This window comes from Myxine glutinosa, chromosome 2, assembly GCF_964187855.1.
Source record: "Myxine glutinosa chromosome 2, kmMyxGlut1.1, whole genome shotgun sequence".
In the NCBI taxonomy this organism is placed as follows: Eukaryota; Metazoa; Chordata; class Myxini; order Myxiniformes; family Myxinidae; genus Myxine; species Myxine glutinosa.
The window spans coordinates 154,762,602-154,787,820 of NC_136262.1; the positions used below are offsets into that span (position 1 = coordinate 154,762,602).

General features: G+C 45.0%; 1 protein-coding gene across 1 annotated transcript in view; it reads right to left on the reverse strand.

The window, feature by feature from the left end:
* The window catches only part of SMG5 (SMG5 nonsense mediated mRNA decay factor), a 290,371-nt gene that overhangs the window by 167,144 nt on the left and 98,008 nt on the right, over positions 1-25,219 (reverse strand). Inside the window, exon 17 of the mRNA XM_068106896.2 lies at positions 8,759-8,929. Coding sequence (XP_067962997.2) covers positions 8,759-8,929 — 171 coding nt within the window. The remainder of the gene's footprint in view (positions 1-8,758; positions 8,930-25,219) is intronic.

Below are 25,219 nucleotides of genomic sequence, written 5' to 3' on the forward strand. Positions count from 1 at the left end.
TCAGATTTCGAATATTGCATATCAGTATTTCGAATATCGGTTATTAATAAGCCGATACAATACAGGATACAGCCTATCAATCTTGCCAGGAGCCAATCACATTGCACCTGGCTTCACACAGCCAATCAGCATAATATATATATATATATATACAGTGCATTCAGAAAGTATTCAGACCCCTTCACTTTTTTCACATTTTGTTATGTTACAGCCTTATGCTGAAATCGTTCAAATTCATTTTTTCCCTCATCAATCTACACTCGATACCCCATAATGACAAAGAGAAAACAGGATTTTAGAAAGTTTTGCAAATTTATTAAAAAGAAAAAACTTAAATATCACATTGACATAAGTATTCATACCATTTGCTATGACACTTGAAATTTAGCTCAGGTGCCTCCCATTTCTCTTGATCATCTTTGAGATGTTTCTACACCTTGATTGGAGTCCACCTGTGGTAAATTCAATTGATTGGACATGATTTGGAAAGGCACACACCTGTCTATATAAGGTCTCACAGCTGACAATGCATATCAGGGCAAAAACCAAGCCATGAGGTCGAAGGAACTGCCTGCAGCGCTCAGAGACAGGATTGTGTCGAGACACAGATCTGGGGAAGCCTACAAAAATATTCTGCTGCATTGAAGGTTCCAAAGAGCACAGAGGCCTCCATAATTCTTAAATGGAAGAAGTTTGGAACAACCAGGACTCTTCCTAGAGCTCTCCGCCCAGCCAAACTGAGCAATCGGGGGAGAAGGGCCTTGATAAGAGAGGTGACCAAGAACCCGATGGTCACTCTGGCTGAGCTGCAGAGATCCTGTGTGGAGATGGGAGAAACTTCCAGAAGGACAACTATCACTGCAACATTCCACCAATCTGGGCTTTATGGCAGAGTGGCCAGAGGGAAGCCTACCAGTTCAATCTTGGTTTCATCAGACCACAGAATCTTGTTTCTCACAGTCTGAGAGTCCTTTAGGTGCTTTTTTGCAAACTCCAAGCAGGCTTTCATGTGTCTTTCACTGAGGAGAGGCTTCTGAATATATATATATATATATATATATATATATATATATATATATATATATATATATATATATATATATATATATATATATATACAGTGGAACCTTGACTTACGAGTTTAATTCGTTCTGTGACCGAGCTCGTAACTCAAATTGCTCGTATCTCAAATCAAATTTCCCCATTGAAATGCATTGAAATGCTATTAATCCGTTCCAGCCCGCCAAAAACCACACCAATTTTTTTTTAAAATATACAGTATATATAAAAATATCTCGCGCTTTATATTTCACCTGTATGCAGCATACAAGCTGGCAGGATGGCCTGGACTGGAGGTACGCACACTTGACTCTAAAGTCTAAACTGTCCAGCCTGGGTTTGAATCCCGACCTAGCTATAACCTGTCATGGGTGAATCACAGGCAGGGTGATTCATCAATGTGCGTGCCGCTAAACTGGGCGCCCCGTTTGCGTCCCATTAGTTGTTGGATGTTAAGGATCTCACCGTGTTTTCCACAAAGAGAAGGCGAGCTATCGCCGGCACTCTGAACAAGTTGTGGCCTGGCATGCTCTTCTCCTCTGCTGTTATATACGTCCTCCTCGGCACCTCGCTCATGTTTTTCGACGATTGCGTGTTTTATATCCAAGCACATCATGCTCTTCTTCTTCTCAGTACCGTGTTTTCCACAAAGAGAAGGCGAGCTATCGCCGGCACTCTGAACAAGTTGTGGCCTGGCATGCTCTTCTCCTCTGCTGTTATATACGTCCTCCTCGGCACCTCGCTCATGTTTTTCGACGATTGCGTGTTTTATATCCAAGCACATCATCCTCTTCTTCTTCTCAGTACCGTGTTTTCCACAAAGAGAAGGCGAGCTATCGCCGGCACTCTGAACAAGTTGTGGCCTGGCATGCTCTTCTCCTCTGCTGTTATATACGTCCTCCTCGGCACCTCGCTCATGTTTTTCGACGATTGCGTGTTTTATATCCAAGCACATCATCCTCTTCTTCTTCTCAGTACCGTGTTTTCCACAAAGAGAAGGCGAGCTATCGCCGGCACTCTGAACAAGTTGACGGCAGAGATACTGTACGTGCACGTCAAGATAACCACGTGACCGGAACCCACCTGGCGGCGTAAACTCAAAATAAAGAAACATGCGAAAACAAAAATGCAGCGCTATACGACAGAGATACTGTACGTGCACGTCAAAATAACCACGTGACCGGAACCCACCTGGCGGCGTAAACTCAAAATAAAGAAACATGCGAAAACAAAAATGCAGCGCTATACGACAGAGATACTGTACGTGCACGTCAAGATAACCACGTGACCGGGTGGCGAAAGCTCGTAATTCAAATCTCGGCTCGCATCTCAAAGCAATAAACCGCCCGAGCGACGGCTCGTATCTCAAAAAAACTCGTAAGTTGGGGCACTCGTAAGTCAAGGTTCCACTGTGTGTGTATATATATATATATATATATATATATATATATATATATATATATATATAGCAGCAACGAAGGTTGGAAAGGGTGGAAATGCGAATGGTTCGACGGATGTGCGGAGTATCGTTGAGAGAGAGGAAGACAAATGATGAATTGCGAAAGATGATGGGAATAGAGCCTGTGATTGATGCTGTGAAGAGGAACAGGTTGAGATGGTTTGGTCATGTGTTGAGGAAGGATGAAAGTGACTGGTTGAGAAGAGTGATGGAAATGAATGTAGAAGGAAGTAGAGGATGGGGAAGACCGAGAAAGACTTGGCTAAAGATGGTGGAAGAAGAAATGCGGGCAAGGGGGTTAACAAGGAGAGATGCAGAAAATAGGGCAAAATGGAGAAGATTGTCATGGGGACCGCAAGGCTAACCCCCGCTCTAGTAGGGAAAATGGCCTTTAAAATGCATGTTGTTGTTGTATGTATATACAGACTTGGCATTTAATATGGAATATTATTTTTGTGGGGGTGAACTTACTTTTCAAGATGTCTTAGAACCAAAAGTTCATTGGAATTATGTTTAAATTATTCTAGATTTTGTTAATGTGACCTTTAAAAGAAACAAAAACCACATTTGACATTTCGAAACAAATAAATTGATCCTTGAAAGTGATGTAAACTGATATCGAACTCAATTCATGGACAGTACTGTGTTAAACTTCTGTACATTTTGCAGAAGTATCTCTTTATTTTGCACATTAGCCAAATTTTTTTTTAACAAAAACAAAAGTTAAATTACGACTGGGATTACGGACAGTAAAATTACAGTTCGGTACTTCGTGTAACCCCCACGAGCATTCAGGAGAGCACGTACACATTGAGGCATGCTGTTCACGAGATTTGCCAAGGTTTGGACAGGAATCGCTTGCCATGCAGTGACAATAGCCTGCTGCAATTCACGCACAGAGGTCGGCTGCTGGTCCAAGTGGTCGATTTGACGCGTTAATTCTGCCCACAAGTTCTCTATCGGATTCATATCCGGGGACATGGTAGGCCACTCCATATGCTCTACACCACGGTCAGCAAGAAAGTGTTGGATCATGCGAGCACGATGAGGCCGTGCATTGTCATCTTGGAAGTCAAAGTTTCCTCGAAAGGCTGCACGAGCAAATGGAAGCAATGTTTCTTCCAGAATGGCCCTGTACTTGAACTGGTTCAGGTTTCCATTCAGAACAACCAGGTCAGTTTTGCCCCCTGCATGAAAAGCAGCCCAAACGGTCACCCCACCACTTCCAGCTTGGACTCTTGGCACTATACAATCTTTGTTGTCGGCTTCATGCACTTGTCTGCGCACTCGGACATGGCCATCTTGATGATAGACCAGAAATCTAGACTCGTCACTGAAGATCACGTGATTCCAGTGTCCTGGCTGCCATTGACGGTGCTCTCTGGCCCACTGCAATCGGCGCTGGCGGTGTTGTCTGGTCAGGCGTGGCTTTCTCAGGCGATGCCTGGCACGATAGCCTGCTTGAACCAGTCATTGGTTGACTAGCCTTCTGGATACAGGCACATTTGTCAGTTGCTGCCACTCAGCCCTAAGCCAATTAGCTGACTTGGTACGGCCATTGCGGACTAACCGGTGCAGCTGGCGATCATCCGTCCTTGTGGTTCTGTGGGGACGTCCTGGCCTCGGTATTGGAGTAGGGACACCCCTCTGAGCATTTCGTTTCAGGATCTTTGACACCTGACCTTGAGTGATGCCATACTGCCGAGCAATAGCACGCTGTTTCATGCCGTAATTTCGTAAAGCCACCACTCCATGACAAACAGCATTGTCGAGTTGACGGACCATCTCCAGAGGAAGCGGCAATAACTTTTGGAGACGTGCAGCAGTTGTTTTCCACTAATACAGAACGCAACAACCCTTGTATACCCGACTGTGAAGCCAATCATCAAATGCACCTGTCCGTACATTTTGCCACGCCACCTGTGATATAATCCTGTTGTTGACTTCTTGCTGCGACAGACAATCAGTGACATGGTTCTTTTAACAAATAAATCACCAAAGTGTAAAAGAAACTCACCAGATTGATATACTGAGTTAAGAAAGTAAACCCAAGTCAAGAAAAAAAAAAAATTCCATATTATATTAAATACCAAGTGTGTGTGTGTGTGTGTGTGTGTGTGTGTGTGTGTGTGTGTGTGTGTGTGTGTGTATGTATGTATGTATATATATATATATATATATATATATATATATATATATATATATATATATATATATATATATATATATATACAGTGAAACCTTGACTTACGAGTTTAATTCGTTCTGTGACCGAGCTCGTAACTCAATTTGCTCGTTTCTCAAATTAAATTTCCCCATTAAAATGCATTGAAATGCTATTAATCCGTTCCAGCCCGCCAAAAACCACACCAATTTTTTTTTAAATATACAGTATATATAAAAATATCTCGCGCTTTATATTTCACCTGTATGCAGCATACAAGTTGGCAGGATGGCCTGGACTGGAGGTACGCACACTTGACTCTTAACTGTCCAGCCTGGGTTTGAATCCCGACCCAGCGAAACCTGTCATGGGTGAATCACAGGCAGGGTGATTCATCAATGTGTGTACCGCTAAACTGGGCGCCCCGTTTGCGTCCCATTAGTTGTTGGATGTTAAGGATCTCACCGTGTTTTCCACAAAGAGAAGGCGAGCTATCGCCGGCACTCTGAACAAGTTGTGGCCTGGCATGCTCTTCTCCTCTGCCGTTATGTACGTCCTCCTCGGCATCTTTTTCCAGAAGAGCCCTGTCTCGTCACAGTTGAAGATTTGCTGGGGGATGTATCGTTCGGCTTCTATCAGTTCGGCAAAAGTTATAATAAAAACTTCAGCTGCCTTCACATCCGCCTCACCAAGTCGACAACACGCACACCTTGCTCATGTTTTTCGACGATTGCGTGTTTTATATCCAAGCACATCATCCTCTTCTTCTTCTCAGTACTGCCCTTGGCACTCAATTTCTTAGGACCCATGGTTAAAACTAAGAAATTTTCCAAAATAACCAAAATGCGAAAACAAAGCAGCAGCGATATACGGCAGAGATGCTTGCACGGCAAGATAACCACGTGACCGGAACCCACTTGGTGGCGGGTGGCGTAAGCTCCAAAATAACCAAAATGCGAAAACAAAGCAGCAGCGATATACGGCAGAGATGCTTGCACGGCAAGATAACCACGTGACCGGAACCCACTTGGTGGCGGGTGGCGTAAGCTCGTAACTCAGATCTCGGCTCGCATCTCAAAGCAATAAACCGCCCGAGCGACGGCTCGTATCTCGGAAAACTCGTAAGTTGGTGCACTCGTAAGTCAAGGTTTCACTGATATATATATATATATATATATATATATATATATATATATATATATATGCAGATGATCTGGTGTTGATTGCGGAAAGTATGGATGGACTGAAGGAAAAGATGAACAAGTGGAAGGAATGTATGGAGACAAAAGGTCTGAAGGTGAATATCGGAAAGACAAAGGTGATGGCAAGTGGTAAAGCATGTGGTGAGGTGGAAAGAACTGGGAAGTGGCCATGTGCTGTGTGCAGGAAGGGTGTCGGAGTGAACTCCATTCAGTGTACAATGTGCGCTGAGTGGGTTCATCAAAAATGTAGTGGTCTGAGAGGGTCATTAACCAGTGTGGCAGCTACATTCAAATGTAAGGTGTGCGCAGAGGGAGCTGCAGATGGAGGAAATGTTGAGTTGGATCTTGGAGATGGCGTGAAGCTGGAAGGTGTGAAAACATTTTGCTACCTCGGAGACATGCTGAATGGAGAAGGTGGATCAGACTCGGCAACGGTTGCTCGAGTGAGATGTGCATGGAAGAAGTTTCGGGAACTGAGTGGCGTGCTGATGAGGAGGAGAGTGTCGCTGAAGCTGAAGGGAAAGGTGTATGCTGCATGTGTGAGAAGTGTTATGATTTATGGGAGCGAGACATGGGTAATGAACGTAGAGCAGCAACGAAGGCTGGAAAGGGTGGAAATGCGAATGGTTCGATGGATGTGCGGAGTATCGTTGAGAGAGAGGAGGACAAATGATGAATTGCGAAAGATGATGGGAATATTGCCTGTGATTGATGCTGTGAAGAGGAACAGGTTGAGATGGTTTGGTCATGTATTGAGGAAGGATGAAAGTGACTGGTTGAGAAGAGTGATGGAAGTTAATGTAGAAGGAAGTAGAGGACGGGGAAGACCGAGAAAGACTTGGCTAAAGATGGTGGACGAAGAAATGCGGGCAAGGGGGTTAACAAGGAGAGATGCAGAAAATAGGGCAAAATGGAGAAGATTGTCATGGGGACCGCAAGGCTAACCCCCGCTCTAGCAGGGAAAATTGCCTTAAAATGCATGTTGTTGTTGTTGTTGTGTATATATATATATATATATATATATATATATATATATATATATATATATATATATGGTCCAGAATAATGAGGAAAAGATTGTAACAACTTTTTAAGGTTCTGAAGAACTGAAGGAACAGGAACTGAAGTTGATCTTCATCATGTGTTAGTAGACCAATGAACTCCTGAATTAGTGCAACTCCTCGTTCCGCATGGTTATTTACCACTTTCATGGCCTTCACAGTCTCACACGCTGCTTTAAAATCGTCCCGGTCTTCCCAAGTCTCTGGGTCTGCTTCCAGAAAACTGTCAGGAAGGTCCATCTTTTCAAAAAGCATGCGGGATTTCTGTGTAACAAAGTCTTCCAAACCACTTTCCTGAATATTTCCCAGATCAACTTGGATGCGCTTTGGAGGATCTTCTTGTCCTTCATTCTCCAGTGCGAGGATTATTTGTTGTTTCACTGCTGCAGGCAGATTCTTGTCAAAAAATGCAAGACCAATCAGGTCCTCTGATAAGTACCACAGATGGCCTGCTAGTTTCATGGTTGCTGCCTTCGAAATTGCTTGGTTTACATCTTTGTACTGCACCAGAGATTTTAGAAGAAGCAAATCACTGTTTGGGGCAGAAGCCGCAAGAGGAGCTGTCATCCATGCTCTGATGTAAATACGGATGGTGAAGATGGCAATGTCTCTCAGTCCTTTCTGCTCTTTGCTAGTGAGTTTGAACTGACTTCTGAACATCCAAACCTTCAGGTTATAGATGACCTTTGACATCCAACGGGCATGGTGCATGGGTCCTGGGGCCATGAACCGGACTCCTTTTGCAGAAACTCCACCCAGAAAGATTACACACAGTTCCAATAATTCCCGATAATCATCTCTTGGCTGGATTTCAGCAAGCTGACTCCCAAAGAAAAGCAGAACATCATCCTTGATATCAGAAAGGGATTCACTAACCAATTCATCTGTTGCATTATCAAAGTAATGCTGATCCAGAAATTCCCAGCAAGCCTGGAATCGTTTGAAGATTAAGATCTCTGGTCCAGAGGAGGGCCCCATGCAGCTCACAAACACTGCTCCATTCACAATTTCAAGTATGTGGTGGCGACAAGCAAGAAATAGCAGTTCGGTGCCCAGTCCTTGTTCAATTAACACACATGCTCCGGCCAGCCGACTCTACAGGGTACAATGCATACTGCATAGACCCCTCAAAACATATTTTCCTTCATAAAACATCAAGGCATGCAGGGTATTCATAACTCAACTTAAAATTCCTGCAAAAGTATGCGACAATCAGAAACTGTTTCAGTGTCCATGGTATTGTAAAACGTTAGTGGAAGACCATATGGGGAAACTTTGATGACCATGAGCTACCCATAAATATTATTCAATTTCATTTTTGTTTCACGAGCAGTGTTTTCTTAGGTATTGGAACAGTCCTGGAGGGTGAGACCATGACATATAAAAAAAAAAAATTGTGGACCACCCCTTTTTTTATTTATATATATCTATCTATATATATATATACATATATATATATATATATATATATATATATATATATATATGTATATATATATATATATGTATATATATATATATATGTATGTATATATATATATATTATATATATATATATATATATATTATATATATATATATATATATATATATATATATATATATATATATATATATATATATATAATATATATATATATATATATATATAATATGTATATATATATATATATATATATATATATATATATATATATATATATATATATATATATATTCGCAGCGATTATTTGAGAATTTTTTCAGTTGTACACAAACAATGACTGCAACACAGAATGGGAAGCATTTGTCAGGGAAAGATCAAAGATCTTACCATTCGGAACTGTGCCTCGGCTTGCTGGACGGAGTCTGAGGTGCCACCATCGATTACAGACTGCCCGTTGCCCAAGAACAAGCCCAGCTCTTGGTTGTAACTGAAGGCTTCACCTTGAAGGGATACCAAGAAATGTCCGAAGCTTCGCAGGCACGCAACTCGCACGGCAGTCTGGAAGTGTTGCAACAAGGTGACAACAGGTAGGGTTGGAAAAAAAAAAGTAAATAGGACGTCAGGAAATAATTACTGCAAAATAGTGCTTGTATTGGAACAATATTCACATTAAATGGGAAGTTAATTTTATTTTTCCATGTTGAAGGCCCCAGCCACAGATATAGTCCTCATGGAAAAAAAACAAAAACTTTGTATACAAAAAAAAAAAAAAAAAAAAAAAATCTCATCGAGTCCTCATCCTCATCGAGGATGATAGTCCTCATCGAGGCCAGGCCTTAAATAAGAGAACTGCATTGATGGAAAAGTAAAGAAAGAGAGAATAGTCAAACAGTTTTTGAAGGAGTAAAAAAATCTGCTTTTGAAAAAGGGTGAGGTCGTAAGTGTTTGGAAAGAAATGGGAAGGTAAAGAGTTCCATAGTTTGGCAGTGGCGAGGAAGAAACAAACATCATAACGGCCCACCCTTGAGTTGCCAATGGCTGCACAATAATCAGGTATTTAAGGATATTTGTTGCTAATATATGCTATGTATTTGTACACCGAACAAGCTTTGTTTTTTTTGTTTTTTTGCAGCAAAACAAGAGTACAATTTACTTAAAACAATGCATGTCACCCGTGCAGGACTAAAGATGGAGGCCGTGTACAACTCCACTTTGCACGGTCTTGCATTCATCCTCAAAACATTCCAAAACTCTTGCTTGCCAGTCAGAGCCTCCAACCTTCCTGTCCTTCCATCAACCCTACCATTTGTCCAGTTAAAGCAAAAAAGGAAAATAATCACAGCATCAAATACGTGGTAGTATACGGTCAATGCTGGAACAGTTGCTGAGCACACGGAACACGCACAACCTACCAGAGAGCTTCACTTGGCATTACCCATTACCCAAGATAGAGATCAAATTTCCACTGGGAAACTATTTATTGAACTGAATCAGCCTCGCAGCCTCTCAAGGTCAGCAGCGTATTGTTTCTGATATTTATTTACTACATTAACTCATTATCCATTGAGAAATACAAAATGAGAAACAATTGCCCACAGGCCATTGTTTGGATCACTGTGGATCGAGTAAAGTTCTGGATATTCAGGATATAGAATTACTGCTAACAAAAAAACCACCCACTAATTCACAAAGGAATTTCCTGATAAGGATTATTAAAAAAAAAAAAAACCACCTTTAGAGGCCATTTTTCCCCGCAAAGCGGGGTTGGCCTTTTTCGGGCACCATGGTTGTTGTTGTTTTTCGGTCCCCTATTTGAAGCAATGTTTTACGGCCGGATGCCCTTCCTGACGCCAACCCTTTTTGCCGCCTTTAACGACAAACAGGGAATTACCAGTGAACTGGTACTCAATTAGCCGACCTCGGAAGGATGACAGGCTGAGTCAACCCCTCTGGCGTTAATTCAGCGATCGACCGGGATTCGAACCCAGGATCCTTGGATCCTAAGCCGGCACCCTAGCCGCTAGCCCAACACCAGGCCCAACTAGCCCAACACTCCTGATAAGGATTATTGAACAATAATTGTCCACCAATGTATCTGATTAGAGATGCATCAAGACCTCCACTCAAGCAATCCAATACAGTCACAATACCAGCATCTTCACTTGTGGCAATAGATCGAGCCCTCAAGTGGATCTCCGGACACGACTTCAAGGCCTCACACTCAAAACCAATAAAGACAAAACTGTAACTCCTGCTTTTCATTTGAATCATTTTGAGGCTACGAAGCATGGAGTTCTGTGGTACCCCGCATGTGCATGAACATACACAGAGGTACTTGGAAGTCACCATGGATGAACCCATAGCCATTGCCAGTAGCGCAAGCATACAAGAAATAAGACCAAATATACGATCAACATTATTCAGAAATTTGTTGGGACTTCCTGGGGCTATCGATGCAGGCATTGGTATTATCGATGACCGAGTATTGCTTACCTGACTGTTGACATACAAATCCACATTGCACCGAGATTGCTCAGTGGTGCACTCTACCATTTCTACCAGTGCTATCTAATATACTGCGACTGAACATCGTTTGAGACTTTGCAGAACTGCCTGAATATAATAAGATGTTAGCTAATTCAGACTTACCAAAACATCTAGATATTGATCGAGCACGTCACAGTCGATTAAACTTCAGGAAACCTTTGTGGATTTATTACCTCTTCTGCCGAAGGCTCTATAGCTCTTCCACTAGCCTCGACCATGTATTGAAAAACAAATAGGTGGATGGAAGTTATGTTTTCACCCCTGTTTGTTTGTCTGTGAACATGATCTCTCAAAAAGTCCTGGACAGATTCAGCTGAAACTTGGTGACAGGTAGGGTGTGTGGCAAGAACTAATTAGTTCGATTTTGGTGATGATCTGAATGAGGATGCAGATCTGATAATTTTAAAGTGATTCTTCACCATTGAGTGCTAAGGCAAAAAACGATATAGATATATATATTGGTTCACGAGTTATCAAACAGAGTGACCACGATATTCGTCATGGGTGTGTGTCTGTGTGTCTGTCTGTCCGCAGCATAACTGCCCGATGATATCATCCGATCTTGATGAAACTTGGGTGGGAGTTTGATATCATGATCTAGTTGTGTCCTGCCTAGAGTGGGCGTATTGCGCCCATTGTTGGCGGAGCCACGCCCGAAAAAGATGTCTTTTTAGGGGGTAATCGAGTTCAAGCTACATATTCTCCGAGGGAGTTGGTGGAATATGATAGGGGTTTCGATATTTGGTTAGGCAATGTCATGTGTCTAGTCCCACGGTGCTCAATTTTTCATTTTCGCCCCAAGGTCAAGGTCACGAAATTTAGAAAAGTCGATTTTTTATGGTTTTATTACATTGTTCACTTCCTGATAGGGTGAAATGTCGTACATGATCTTATATTATCACATACATCATGAAATACAAGTTTTCCAACAAATTTCAGAATCTTCGACCTTTGACCTTTGAAGGTCACAAAGGTCAAATTTTCAAAGTTGTCGGAATCGAACCAAATTTTCGGTATTGTGTAGCTAACTAACTATACACCTACTAATTGATTGAAAATTGATAAAAAATTTATTATTTAATTATAAATATCTTATTATTTAATTATAAATAATTATAAATATTATAAATATTTTATTAAAAATTAAAAAAAAATTGATTAGATCAACGATTTGAAAATTGAGTTACACACCTAATAACTGATTATACATTATTTTCTATCTCATTTCTAGGTCAGTAACCTTCGTTTTGACATTTCCAGGCCAGCACCACACACAATTACGTACAGATGGCTCTTAAAGGCCTGCGCACGCAGCGCATTGGGGCCCTTAGTAAATAGGCATGTACACCGCATGTCGGGGGCCGACACCTGCCACGTGGGCCCCCGACCACCCAGTCCGGGCCTGTTTCGGTTATAGTCTGTCCTTTGTCATTGAATAACGCTCGCTCGTGAACCATCGTCGTCTCCGGACTTGTATATATATATATATTGTTACGGACGCGGTTAAAGATGTTATTTTGACCGAGCGGTGGTGTAACCGCAGCCGAACAGTTATTCCCCGACTAATACCCGATTTGCCCCAAACTTTGGCCGGATCGCGCCACCGCTATTCAATCGGGAAAACTCTAAAGCGACCGAACACAAAGGGGAAGAAGACGTACAGAAGAGTAATTGGATTTATTATGTACACATATAAGTAGGAAGAAAGCAGGCACGTTTATTTACAGACGAGATTAGATACACAGTGCAACGCTAGCTTACCTACAGTCTTAATTAACCCAGGGACAGAACAAACAAGGTAGTGTAGCAGCATAGCAAACCTGTTGTGCATTTTGTGATACAAGCACCAAATTTGGCACAAATGTACATTAATATGTTGCGAACATTTTCAGATATTGGGCCACTTGAAATTCCGTAATTTTTTTTTTCAAATTTTTTCAAATTTCGTAATTTCAAATTTTTCGGGTGACACCGTCACAATTTCCGTCTTCGAGGCCGGCCGATATAGTGGGGCGGCTTAGCCCAAATATTCAAAAGAATTGTGCATTTTGTGATACAAGCACCAAATTTGGCACAAATGTACATTAATATGTTGCGAACATTGTGTGGTCAGCAATGAAGACGAGAGTCTGAATTACATGTATGCAAAAGACCTTGTGAACCAGTGAAGCAAATACACGGGTAAGCATGAATTAAATCTAGGGCATGATATAATTTCCATGATGTTTACCTCTACACTCAATGGTGGAAGGAGGTAATGTTTTGATCCCAGCTTGTCTGTATGTCTGTTTGTCTGTTAGTCCACAAAATTCCAGACAAAGCTTGTAGTAGTGGTAGTTGTAGTGGTAGTGGTGATAACAGAAATTGTTATATAGAACTGAACTTATATTATTATTATATGCAGAAAATAACTTCATTTCTATATGCCCTGCAGTGGACAGGTTAATTGGTTTATGCACTGAAGGGGTCACCCTGGTGTGCACTGCTGTGTTCTGCCTCACTGAGTTGTTCAGGTATGATGTACTCAGCACAAGCTTCCGGTCGGCCCGGAGGTGGGGGTGCGGGGCCTGTCACGGAACGTCAAAACAAACGGCCTGCCGCCGGGGCCGCCCAAAAGTCGGGCGTGAGGGGCGCGTCCACTAATGGAACGCCTCTCGCTTCCCAGATCGAGGGCCACGTGGTCAGGAGAACCTCGTCCCTTCCGGTCACACTTTGCCTATCGGCCGGCCTCGAAGACCGAAATTGTGACGGTGTCACCCGAAAAATTTGAAATTACGAAATTTGAAAAAAAAAATTACGGAATTTCAAGTGGCCCAATATCTGAAAATGTTCGCAACATATTAATGTACATTTGTGCCAAATTTGGTGCTTGTTTCACAAAATGCACAATTCTTTTGAATATTTGGGCTAAGCCGCCCCACTAAGGACAGACTCACGCGGGGAATGATGATAGGACTTGGCTGGAGATGGATGGCTGGCGGGATAGGGAGGTCCGACTGGTCCTGCAGCCGATCGACTCGTGGGCAGCCGCCGCTCCTTCGCGGCCCTGCTCCAAACTGCCGTCCAGGCCTCACGCTGCTGTGGCTGCAGTTTCGGTGGCTCCAGCTGCAGCAAATGCAGTTGCGGTGGCTCGAGCTGCAGTAAGTGCAGTTTCGGTGGCTCGATCTGCAGCTCAACTCTGGACTTCTCTCGGACTCAACTCCTTGGACTCCCTCTCGTCTCTCTGTAAAAGCTCATCTCTCTTCTGCCTTGGGAACGCCCTGCCTGCGGGTTATATAGGCCCCGCCCCTCAACCTTCGCGAACCTCCTCGATGTTTCTCTCCACACCCTCTCCAAGTCCAACCCCTTGTTCGTGGTTGGTTGAGTGGGGCTGACTCACTCCTCCCCTCTATGACGAGGTGGAGACACGCCTTTCTTCTCCGACCCTACCTCGTGGTCAATGGCGGCAATTGGAAGGGAGGTAATTGGCAATGGCACTCGAGGCCTGGCAAAGACGAAAGGGGAAATGGAAGTTTTGGGAATGGGAATGAAGGGAATCTATCTCTTTCACTGGTGCAATGGAGTATTTCAATTAATGGGAGACACAGCCTTACCCTAAAACACATAATAAGATATAACTGTTGAACAGGGGTATTCTATGATTAGCTGTGGTGTGGATGCTTTATGGACTAATTATGGGACGCCCTTTGACCTTTACACAGCTCCGGAGGCAGGAGGCGCAGAATAACAATAATAATAATACACACAATCAAAAAAATACAGTCCTCATATCCGCAACAATATATATATATATATATATATATATATATATATATATATATATATATTATTATATATTATTATATATATTATTATATATATATATATATATTATTATATATATATATATATATATATATATATATATATATATATATATATATATATATATATATTATTATATATATATATATATATATATATATATATATATATATTATTATATATATATATATATATATATATATATATATATATATATATATATATATATATATATATATATATATATATATATTGTTACAGACGTGGCTTGGATGTTATTTACCGAGCGGTTTTATGGTATGACCACGTCTGCACAAGTTACCCGATTGTGCCCGAACGTTGACTAGTCGCGCGATGCTGGCTCAATAAGAAAAAGAAGACACCCGGCTGGATTACAATAACACAATACGACACCAATGTTTCGATTCTCAAGACCTCCGGAGGAGATTATATTCGTACGGAAAGGTCAGATTACAGGGGCTAGAAGTATAATCACAGAAAGACAGGCACTTAGACACACTCTTATATTAACCCCGGACAGACGACAGACAAACGGGACAACGGCTGACTCACACGGGGGTTTGATGGCTAGGAAAGGCAGGTATCGATGGCTCCAGGTCCTCCTGGGCTCGGGGCAGGGTACAGTACGGTCCGGTCCGGTCCAAAGATGCGGGGAGGTATCGTCGCGCTGGGGGTGGCGGTGGCTTCTCTCTCCAAGCTGAGGCGCATCTGACGTCACGTCCAGCGCGGGGCCGCGTATATCCGGCGGGGAGTGACACGCCCTCGGCTCGTTAGCTCCGCCCCAGATGGAATCGGCACGTTGCTTCTCATTGGGTGCGTGGGGGGGTTACTGGCTCCGCCCCTGACGAGGAGCTGACAGCCAGCCCCTTCGGGGTAACGCCGTGGAGCGCATGGTCATGGCGGGTAACCGAGCCGGTGTGAGGACGCACACTCCCCGCCCCTCTGTTGTTGTAGTCGTAGTTGTAGTTGTAATTGTTGTTGTAGTTGTTGTTGTAGTTGTTGTTATTGTTGTTGTTTGGGGAAGAAGATGGGAGGAGGTATGGGAAAGGTCCTAAACTCACTACTGATGCCATATAATCACATTCTGGTGCAACGAAGAGTCATAATTAATGGAAACGAGGCCTTAACTGACATAGATTAAGAATAACTAGGAAGATGTCCGAAAGTTGTCTACGTGTGGTGCGGTGGACCTGGGCACGACATTTAATGGGGGAATAAGGGGAAGGTCGGCTCTACTGATTGTTATTTACATGCAATGGGACTAGGGAATGGGGGATTGGGGAAAGTTGGGGAGTATTGGAGAAAATAGGGGAATATTTACAAGCGGATATGGAGGCCAAATTCCATATTCGCAACATTGCACCCTTCTCTACCCTCGGGGCGTCCCGACCCGATAAATTTTTACCTACTTTAGCGTGGCACACAATGTAGTTCCCTCTACTATTAACTCTACCCTGAGTGCGACAGTTTTACAGATATTCACAAATGAGTAAATATGTCCCCCTGCGACGTTGCACCCTTCTCCTCACAGAAACACACCCACAGGATAACCGAATCCGGAAAGAATTCTCAAACTAAACATACAGCCGGTAGGGAGCATTATTTACAAGACTACGCTGCTATTTACACTACGATCCAGGACCTGTTTTTGGAGGGACACATGCAGATGTTATGCATAGAGAGAGAGCGCGCTTGCCAACATCGATACACCAACCCACGAGTGCTCTGTGGCCGACGGCCTTTAATAACGTGCAGAGCACCCTTCCCGAGCATCAACAGCACCACCCCACCACCAATCGGTGCAGTCACCATTGTTCATTGGAATAAAAATAAATTCGACAACCCCTAACCCTGCAGGTGTCTCTTGCTCTTCTTGTGGTGCACTTGGTGGTGTTAACTATTAGTGGTTCACCTGTATGGCATAGGTGCCACGTTGATCCATAGGTCCATCCCCGGGTGGTGCTTGGCCGCAAACGAACTGCGGTCCATTGTGGGTGGCCACAAACATTGCGGTCCATATGGTGTATCGATCCCGGCAGCAAACAGCGAAAGTGCAGGCCCACAACTGCGCAGCCAGCACCTCTCTCTCCTCTCTCTCTACCCCAAAGCCAGATCCTCGGAGGTGGGAGACAAAAGAAGCAGACAAGTGAGTAAGGTGGTAAGGGCGCAAAAGTGCACGCAATGTAAGGTGATGCACACTGGGGGCACATGGGAACCAGGTGAGACAGGTACGTTCCTATCGTACGCCCCCCCCCCCACCAGGTAACCTACATGGCCCCTCCCTTACCCCTTACTGTATCCACACAACACAACACTACTCATAAACATCTACTTTACAAATCAACAAACATCCCTACTGTCTTCCCCGTTCCTCCCATATACCAAATTCGTCTTCTCTCCCTCCTAACCAATCAAATTTGCCATTTTCAACTGAACATCAAAATTTGCCATCACCAATTCATCATCGGTCCCTCCTAGGGAGGGAGAGATGGAATCACCCCAATGTCTCATCCACGTCGTGATGCGTCTCACAAATCCTCACAACAATTCTTACTTCCTGCAACACAAAACAAAGAAAACACAGGTGTGGAGTCATCATCATCACCACAGGTAAGTGGCTGCGTATGGTGCGACAGGTTCATCAATCCTAACTATTTCCTAAATGACTTTAACAACTTTACACTACCCGGGGTCTTTCTCCGGCCAAACCATTGGCCCTCTTACACTATGGGTTCTAAAAACCAATTCCCATTGGCCAAACTGTGGTGCTCTTCAATTTGGGGTCTCACTCCCCCGATTCATCTCCCGGTGCCCTCGCACAATTTCTGGGCTGTGGCGTGTACCTCTCCCAGTGGGTCTACCCACCTGCACACCTCCACCACTGCAGTTGCCTCCGAGCTTACCTGCTCCTCACCCTAACCTAACTACCTGGGGAAGGCCCTCTGGCTCTCTCCCCGCTCGGTGCCCTCTCTGGCACTGGGCTACCCGATCCACACCCGGGATCCTCAGGCACCCACTCACAACTACCGGCTCCCAGAGCCCACCTGCGGCCTCACCTGACCGACATCCTCACAGTGGTGGAGTGCCCAACCAACTACACACACTAACAGGCTACACGCCCAGCCATTTCCACAACACTAATGCACCCATCCACAATACCATTCTGCAACCGCACCACAAATGCCAATATCCAACCACAATTTACCTGCACCCTCTACCTAACACTTACACTACCCGCCCCGGGTACTCGTGAAAGGGGTCCACTCTTCCCCCATCCACACCTTCGCACCATGCACACCACTCCGTACCACTCACTCCAACTCTCTCCACACACCTGTACCTGCACACCTGTGTTCTCACACCTGGTGCCACCTGCACCCTTCTCTCCCCAAGCGCATTCGCGCTGATCCACACACTCACTACTCATACACTGCTCCACACACCTGTCCAGTTGCACACCTGTGCAATCACACCTGTTCCATCCTCACAAACACGGCATCATCTCAGCTAACTACTCCCTTCTGAAACTTGCGCTTCCCAGTCGTCCCTTTAAACTATTGCGCTCCCTCGTCATTATCATCCACACTAATCTACCTGCATCCCTACTACAGGTATCAGTCACTAACTAAACTTAACGTTACCTACTGTCATCTTCTAGGGCCCTATCAATATAACCTAACCCACCCGGGCTAGTTTTCACTGCCATACACCCCATAAACTATTGCGCATTTGCCCCCTATGGGAAGGATGGTGGATTTGCCATCCCACCACATCGGGGGTCTCTCACTATAAATTTTGCACATCAAATTTCCACAAATTAAAAATTTGCCAATCACTGCCCATCATCTGCCAATCACTACTGCCAATCCCTTGCCAATCATCTAATTTTGTTTTTCTCCAATTTTTGGGTCCAAAACACTAACCTCATCACCCAGTCGACTCACTAATACCTCTCGGTGCGCCAATCCCTGTCCAAAGCCCGGCTTCGTAAAGCCAAGCAATGGATGCTGGTTGTCTTGTGCCAGCGGCTGGATGCGTCCGGCACTCGGTGCAGGGAAGGAGGTTTACCCGGGCCGAGATCCCACGCATCACCTCGGCGTGGAGCCATCCAATGTCCCGATCTCGACCTGCCGGCACGTCTCAACAAAACGTGGTCGCCATAACGACCCTTCCTATCGGGCTTCCAGCTCCGCCTAGTGGAGCCTGGACGCGGCCGTTCAAAGCGAGGCCCGGCACGCACCGAGGGCCTGCTTCGGCTAAAAGTCGCTCTAAACTCTACCCCGTCTAACGTCGATGCTTCACCTGCATGCTTACATCCCGCAGCCCGTTCCTTGCTCACACATCCAGCCGTGCCCATGCTCCTCGTACCTTTCCTTACACACCCAGGTACACCCATTCCACTCACAGCCTTGGTCACACACCTGACCACCGAACACTTTGGCACACATTCGTCGCTCGCACACCTCACCAATACACCTCTTCGCGCCCCCTCCTCTGTGACAATCACAGGTGTGCTCTCATTCGCACACCCAACCACGTGCCTCACCACCAACTCCAGCGTGCATTCCCACTCACGCTCTACCATTCCAGGTGTGCATCCTTCCATCCCAGGTGTACATCCTCGCTCACCTGTCACAACTAACTCACGCTCCATGTCACTCTCACTACTTTCACCTCCACTCGTGACAACGCACTCACCCTTACTCTTGACAGCACACTCTTTCCCCATGCACCTGTCCGTCACACACCTTTCTCGCGCACACTCTCCCGTTACACCCTCTGTAACACTCACCACAGGTGGACACTCTTCCTTACTTCTGACAGCGCACTCTTTCCTCATGCACCTGTCCGTCACACACCTTTCTCGCGCACACTCTCCCGTTACACCCTCTGTAACACTCACCACAGGTGGACACTCTTCCTTACTTCTGACAGCGCACTCTTTCCTCATGCACCTGTCCGTCACACACCTTTCTCGCGCACACTCTTGCGCACACTCTCCCGTCACACCCTCTGTAACACTCACCACCCCGCGCTTCCACGTGCTCCCTCGCACACGCGCTACGACCGACTCACTCTCGCCAGCACACTCACTCCTTGGCACGCACTTTTTCCTCACACACCCCAGAGTCGGACTTTCTTGCACACCTCCATTTTCGCACACCAGACCTGTCGCACACTTCACCAACGGCCTCTCACGAACACCCGGGTCTATCTCGACCCCCAAGCCTCTTAAATCACCTGGCGCATCATACGCACGACCATATTGGTCACCACTTACACCGGGTCCTCTTCCTCTTCGCTTCTCCTCCATCACCTGCGAATCCCTCATCCGGTTAACGAGCACATCACGATCCAAACACAGACTTTGGACCAATTCTTTTATCTCCTCTTTTATCTCTTTGTTATCCCCTCTCCGTCGCTTCTTAATTTCGCTCACCCCTTCTTCCACTTCTTCTAATTTGTGCCTCACCTCTTTTATTCCCCGGTACGTCTCCTCAAGCTCGTCCTCCAAGGCTACCTTGACCGTTTCCATGTGCGTCCTCACCTGCCGGTCCTTCGTCTCCATTACCTCTACCACCTCGTCCAACCTCGTTGTCAGTCCCTCACGTACCATCTGACATTGCCTCTGTGTCGCTATCAAGTCGTTTTTAATTTCTTTTTGTGTCGCCTTTAAACCTCCTAATACCGCAGTGTTCCTTTGAACCTGCTCCACTAACTCCGTCTGTCCCACCGTCAGCTGCTCCACCTCCTGCGTCAGGTCCTCTATGCCCCCTTGTAACTTTACAGTCCCCTTTCTCACCTCCTTCTCCATGTGCTCCTTACAGTGCCTCACCTCCTCGCGCACTCCTCCGACCTCCTCACTCACTCCTCTTCTGATCTCCTCTCCCATCACTTGCATCTCCTGCCCAGATGCCACCCTCATCTGCTCCATTTCCTCCCTGTGAGCATCCAGTTTGGTTTCTACCCCCATTCTGACCCCCTCTATCTGCTGCTCCATTTGTTTAACTTCCCTTTCCGCTTGGTCCCTCATGTCCCTCAATTTGCCTTCCATACTGTTTTCTAACCCCTCTAACCCATTTTTCACTCCCTCTATCTGATTCTCTTGAGCGGCCATTCTGTTTTCTACCCCCGTTAACCCCTCCTGTATTTCCCCTAATCTATCGTCTAATTTCCCAAATTTCATGTCTAATCCCTTAAAATTATTGTCTAATCCCTTAAAATTATTGTCTAATCCCTTAAAATTATTGTCTAATCCCTCACTGGTACCCCTCGCTTCGTCCCTCATTACCCCCATTTGGCCCTCTAATCGCCCACTATCCACCCTCATTTGCTCACTCTGAGCATCCATCCGGTTCCCCAATTGGTTACTCTGCAGTTTGAGGGACGCCTGCATTTGCGCCATAAATTGCTCCATGAGGACCTGCATCTGGGCCATCCCTCCCACTTGTGCAGCGGGTGCGGCCGCCGTAGCTATGTGCGAGGCGCCATTTCGCGCGTCTGCTACCCCCGCTGTTTCGCTCTCCTCACGTGTCTCAATTTGGTCCTGGACCGACCCTGCTTCACTCTCCCCTACCGGACCCCAGCCGTCTTGATCCGCCATAGCGCGACTTTCAAAATTCGGTTTTTTTTTTATTTTTATTTTCGTAAAACAAATTCAAATTTCGCCGTTATAATTTCGCGCGGGAAACGCGCTCCGAATCGATTCGGTCGAGCGCCGTACGCGCTCCGGCTCGATTTTCCCTCCCAAAATTTGGGCCTAACTAATTTAGTCCCGGGTTCGAATTCCACTCCTCGACACCAATTGTTACTCTAATAGTACAATTGGTGTTCCAAAATTTGGGCTAAATAAATTTAGTCCCAGGTTCGAATCCAACTCCTGACAACCAATTGTTACAGACGTGGCTTGGATGTTATTTACCGAGCGGTTTTATGGTATGACCACGTCTGCACAAGTTACCCGATTGTGCCCGAACGTTGACTAGTCGCGCGATGCTGGCTCAATAAGAAAAAGAAGACACCCGGCTGGATTACAATAACACAATACGACACCAATGTTTCGATTCTCAAGACCTCCGGAGGAGATTATATTCGTACGGAAAGGTCAGATTACAGGGGCTAGAAGTATAATCACAGAAAGACAGGCACTTAGACACACTCTTATATTAACCCCGGACAGACGACAGACAAACGGGACAACGGCTGACTCACACGGGGGTTTGATGGCTAGGAAAGGCAGGTATCGATGGCTCCAGGTCCTCCTGGGCTCGGGGCAGGGTACAGTACGGTCCGGTCCGGTCCAAAGATGCGGGGAGGTATCGTCGCGCTGGGGGTGGCGGTGGCTTCTCTCTCCAAGCTGAGGCGCATCTGACGTCACGTCCAGCGCGGGGCCGCGTATATCCGGCGGGGAGTGACACGCCCTCGGCTCGTTAGCTCCGCCCCAGATGGAATCGGCACGTTGCTTCTCATTGGGTGCGTGGGGGGGTTACTGGCTCCGCCCCTGACGAGGAGCTGACAGCCAGCCCCTTCGGGGTAACGCCGTGGAGCGCATGGTCATGGCGGGTAACCGAGCCGGTGTGAGGACGCACACTCCCCGCCCCTCTGTTGTTGTAGTCGTAGTTGTAGTTGTAATTGTTGTTGTAGTTGTTGTTGTAGTTGTTGTTATTGTTGTTGTTTGGGGAAGAAGATGGGAGGAGGTATGGGAAAGGTCCTAAACTCACTACTGATGCCATATAATCACATTCTGGTGCAACGAAGAGTCATAATTAATGGAAACGAGGCCTTAACTGACATAGATTAAGAATAACTAGGAAGATGTCCGAAAGTTGTCTACGTGTGGTGCGGTGGACCTGGGCACGACATTTAATGGGGGAATAAGGGGAAGGTCGGCTCTACTGATTGTTATTTACATGCAATGGGACTAGGGAATGGGGGATTGGGGAAAGTTGGGGAGTATTGGAGAAAATAGGGGAATATTTACAAGCGGATATGGAGGCCAAATTCCATATTCGCAACAATATATATATATATATATGTTATTATATATATTATATATATATATATATATATATATATATATATATATATATATATATATATATATATACACAAAGAATTAAGTTAAGCACCCCCCCCGTTTTTTTACAACCTCGCACATTACAAGTTTGTTGTCGTCAAAACAGTGTAATATACCCATGTTATTGCTATATTTTCTGGAGAAGTGATATTATGGGCACATAAAAACATAACAATCATGCCGTTTTCAATATTTTATTCTGAATAATTTAAGGTGAAATTTTTTGGGAATTTTAGGCATATTTTCACCTCAATTTAAGTATGGAGCTATAGGTCCATCACGGACAGTGTGGATGACGTTTATGTTTTCTAACGTACAGTCATTGTTCTGAGAAGACCTCTAGCGATCTTTGCGTCAATAACGTGTGTAGGACCCACGTGATCGGATCACTGACTCAACCCTACGTCTCATAGACCCTGTAAGCCGTCGTATGCGTTGCTGTGGCAGGTTGTTCCATTCCCGATGTAATGCACGTTCCAATTCATCCAGATTGGCTATTGGAGGGACCATCTTCGCAATTTGTCGTCCCAACATGTCCCGAACGTGCATTACATCGGGAATGGAACAACCTGCCACAGCAACGCATACGACGGCTTACAGGGTCTATGAGACGTAGGGTTGAGTCAGTGATCCGATCACGTGGGTCCTACACACGTTATTGACGCAAAGATCGCTAGAGGTCTTCTCAGAACAATGACTGTACGTTAGAAAACATAAACGTCATCCACACTGTCCGTGATGGACCTATAGCTCCATACTTAAATTGAGGTGAAAATATGCCTAAAATTCCCAAAAAATTTCACCTTAAATTATTCAGAATAAAATATTGAAAACGGCATGATTGTTATGTTTTTATGTGACCATAATATCACTTCTCCAGAAAATATAGCAATAACATGGGTATATTACACTGTTTTGATGACAACAAACTTGTAATGTGCGAGGTTGTAAAAAAACGGGGGGGGTGCTTAACTTAATTCTTTGTGTATATATAATTATTATATTATATATGACTCCATGGTAAGATCTCCAACTTTTAATTGAACAAACAATGACACAACGTTTCGATTAACAACATGTGACAAGGCCACACGCCTCCGTTAATCTTCCTCAAGAGTGATAAAATCATCTGAAAACATCCCCTTATATGCAAAGTGGGCGGAGTATATGCAAAGTGGGGCGGGCAAAGCTGGACAGCCAATTAAACCGTATCACACCGCTCTCGTGAACTGAGAACGTTACTGAACAAATTCAAAAATCAACCGCATATTAACGGCTCAAAGTAATCCTGTAAGCAATGCTGGATTTGGTGACATTTCCCCGCCTGCCTGCTCTGCCCTTTGTTCGAGAGACGCGCTGCAAGGATCCCTCCCGCCACCTGCTTGCCTTCATCGAGGGACGTGCTGTGACCGGGGAGAGCCACGCCGGGCGAAGCCGTTCCTGGACGACCAAGTCGGCGCGTTCAGCGCCTGAACATCATCCTTCCTTCTTTTCCCCCTGCGAGTGTGATCGGGCCCGTGTCTGGGATTAAGTTAAGACTGTATAAGACTGCTCTGTGTCTCTTCGACTTGTACATAATAGTGTAAATAATCATTAAACCTGTGTTCTTCCTTTGATTCTACCGCTTTTGTGTTTTCCATCATTGACTAAGCGTGGTACGAATAAAACCGCTCTAATCGGGTTCCAATACCAAAGGTAACTGCACGGACCATGTGGTACGCAATCCGCTCGGTGTACTCAAATTACGCGTGGTCCGTGCGAGGCTCGATTCCCCGCTTCCGCGGCGGCGCAGGTATTTAGGTACGTGCGAACATCGTCCCGGAACCCTACCCTGCGTTTGCCCGGGAGGGGCGATTCAAGTCTCTCGGTTGCGACGACCCAAGAAGAACAAGGGGCTTAATCCCCCCTTGGTAAGGGCAGGAGGGTCGCGCACAAAACCGTAACAATATAATCTAAATTTTGATTCAGATTTGAGGATCGGAACCCATACACTAAATAAGCGCCATCAAATTTTGAGTTTTAAAATATCGTCTGTTTTGACCCATGTGACCCTAAGTCCCCACCCCCTGGGTCATGAACCGGGGGTCAAATTCAAAAAACCGTTAAATATTTCATGTGCTCCCCCCCAACACTGATTGCATATACAAAATTTCATTATAAACCATGTTTTAAAATGCCCGTTTTGTATTATTTGTTACTAGTATAAAGCCCGTCAAAAATGACGGGTCGGTACAGTTTTTGACGGTGCAGCCACGTGAGCAGGCCAAAGTCTGAAGTCTGGGCCTAGTGTCAGCAGTGCTTATATCTTCTTTATTTATTAGACATCCAACAGATGTAAATGAACACTCGTTTTAGTCTGCGCACATTGCACATCATGCGCAGCAAATTTCAACTCCCTG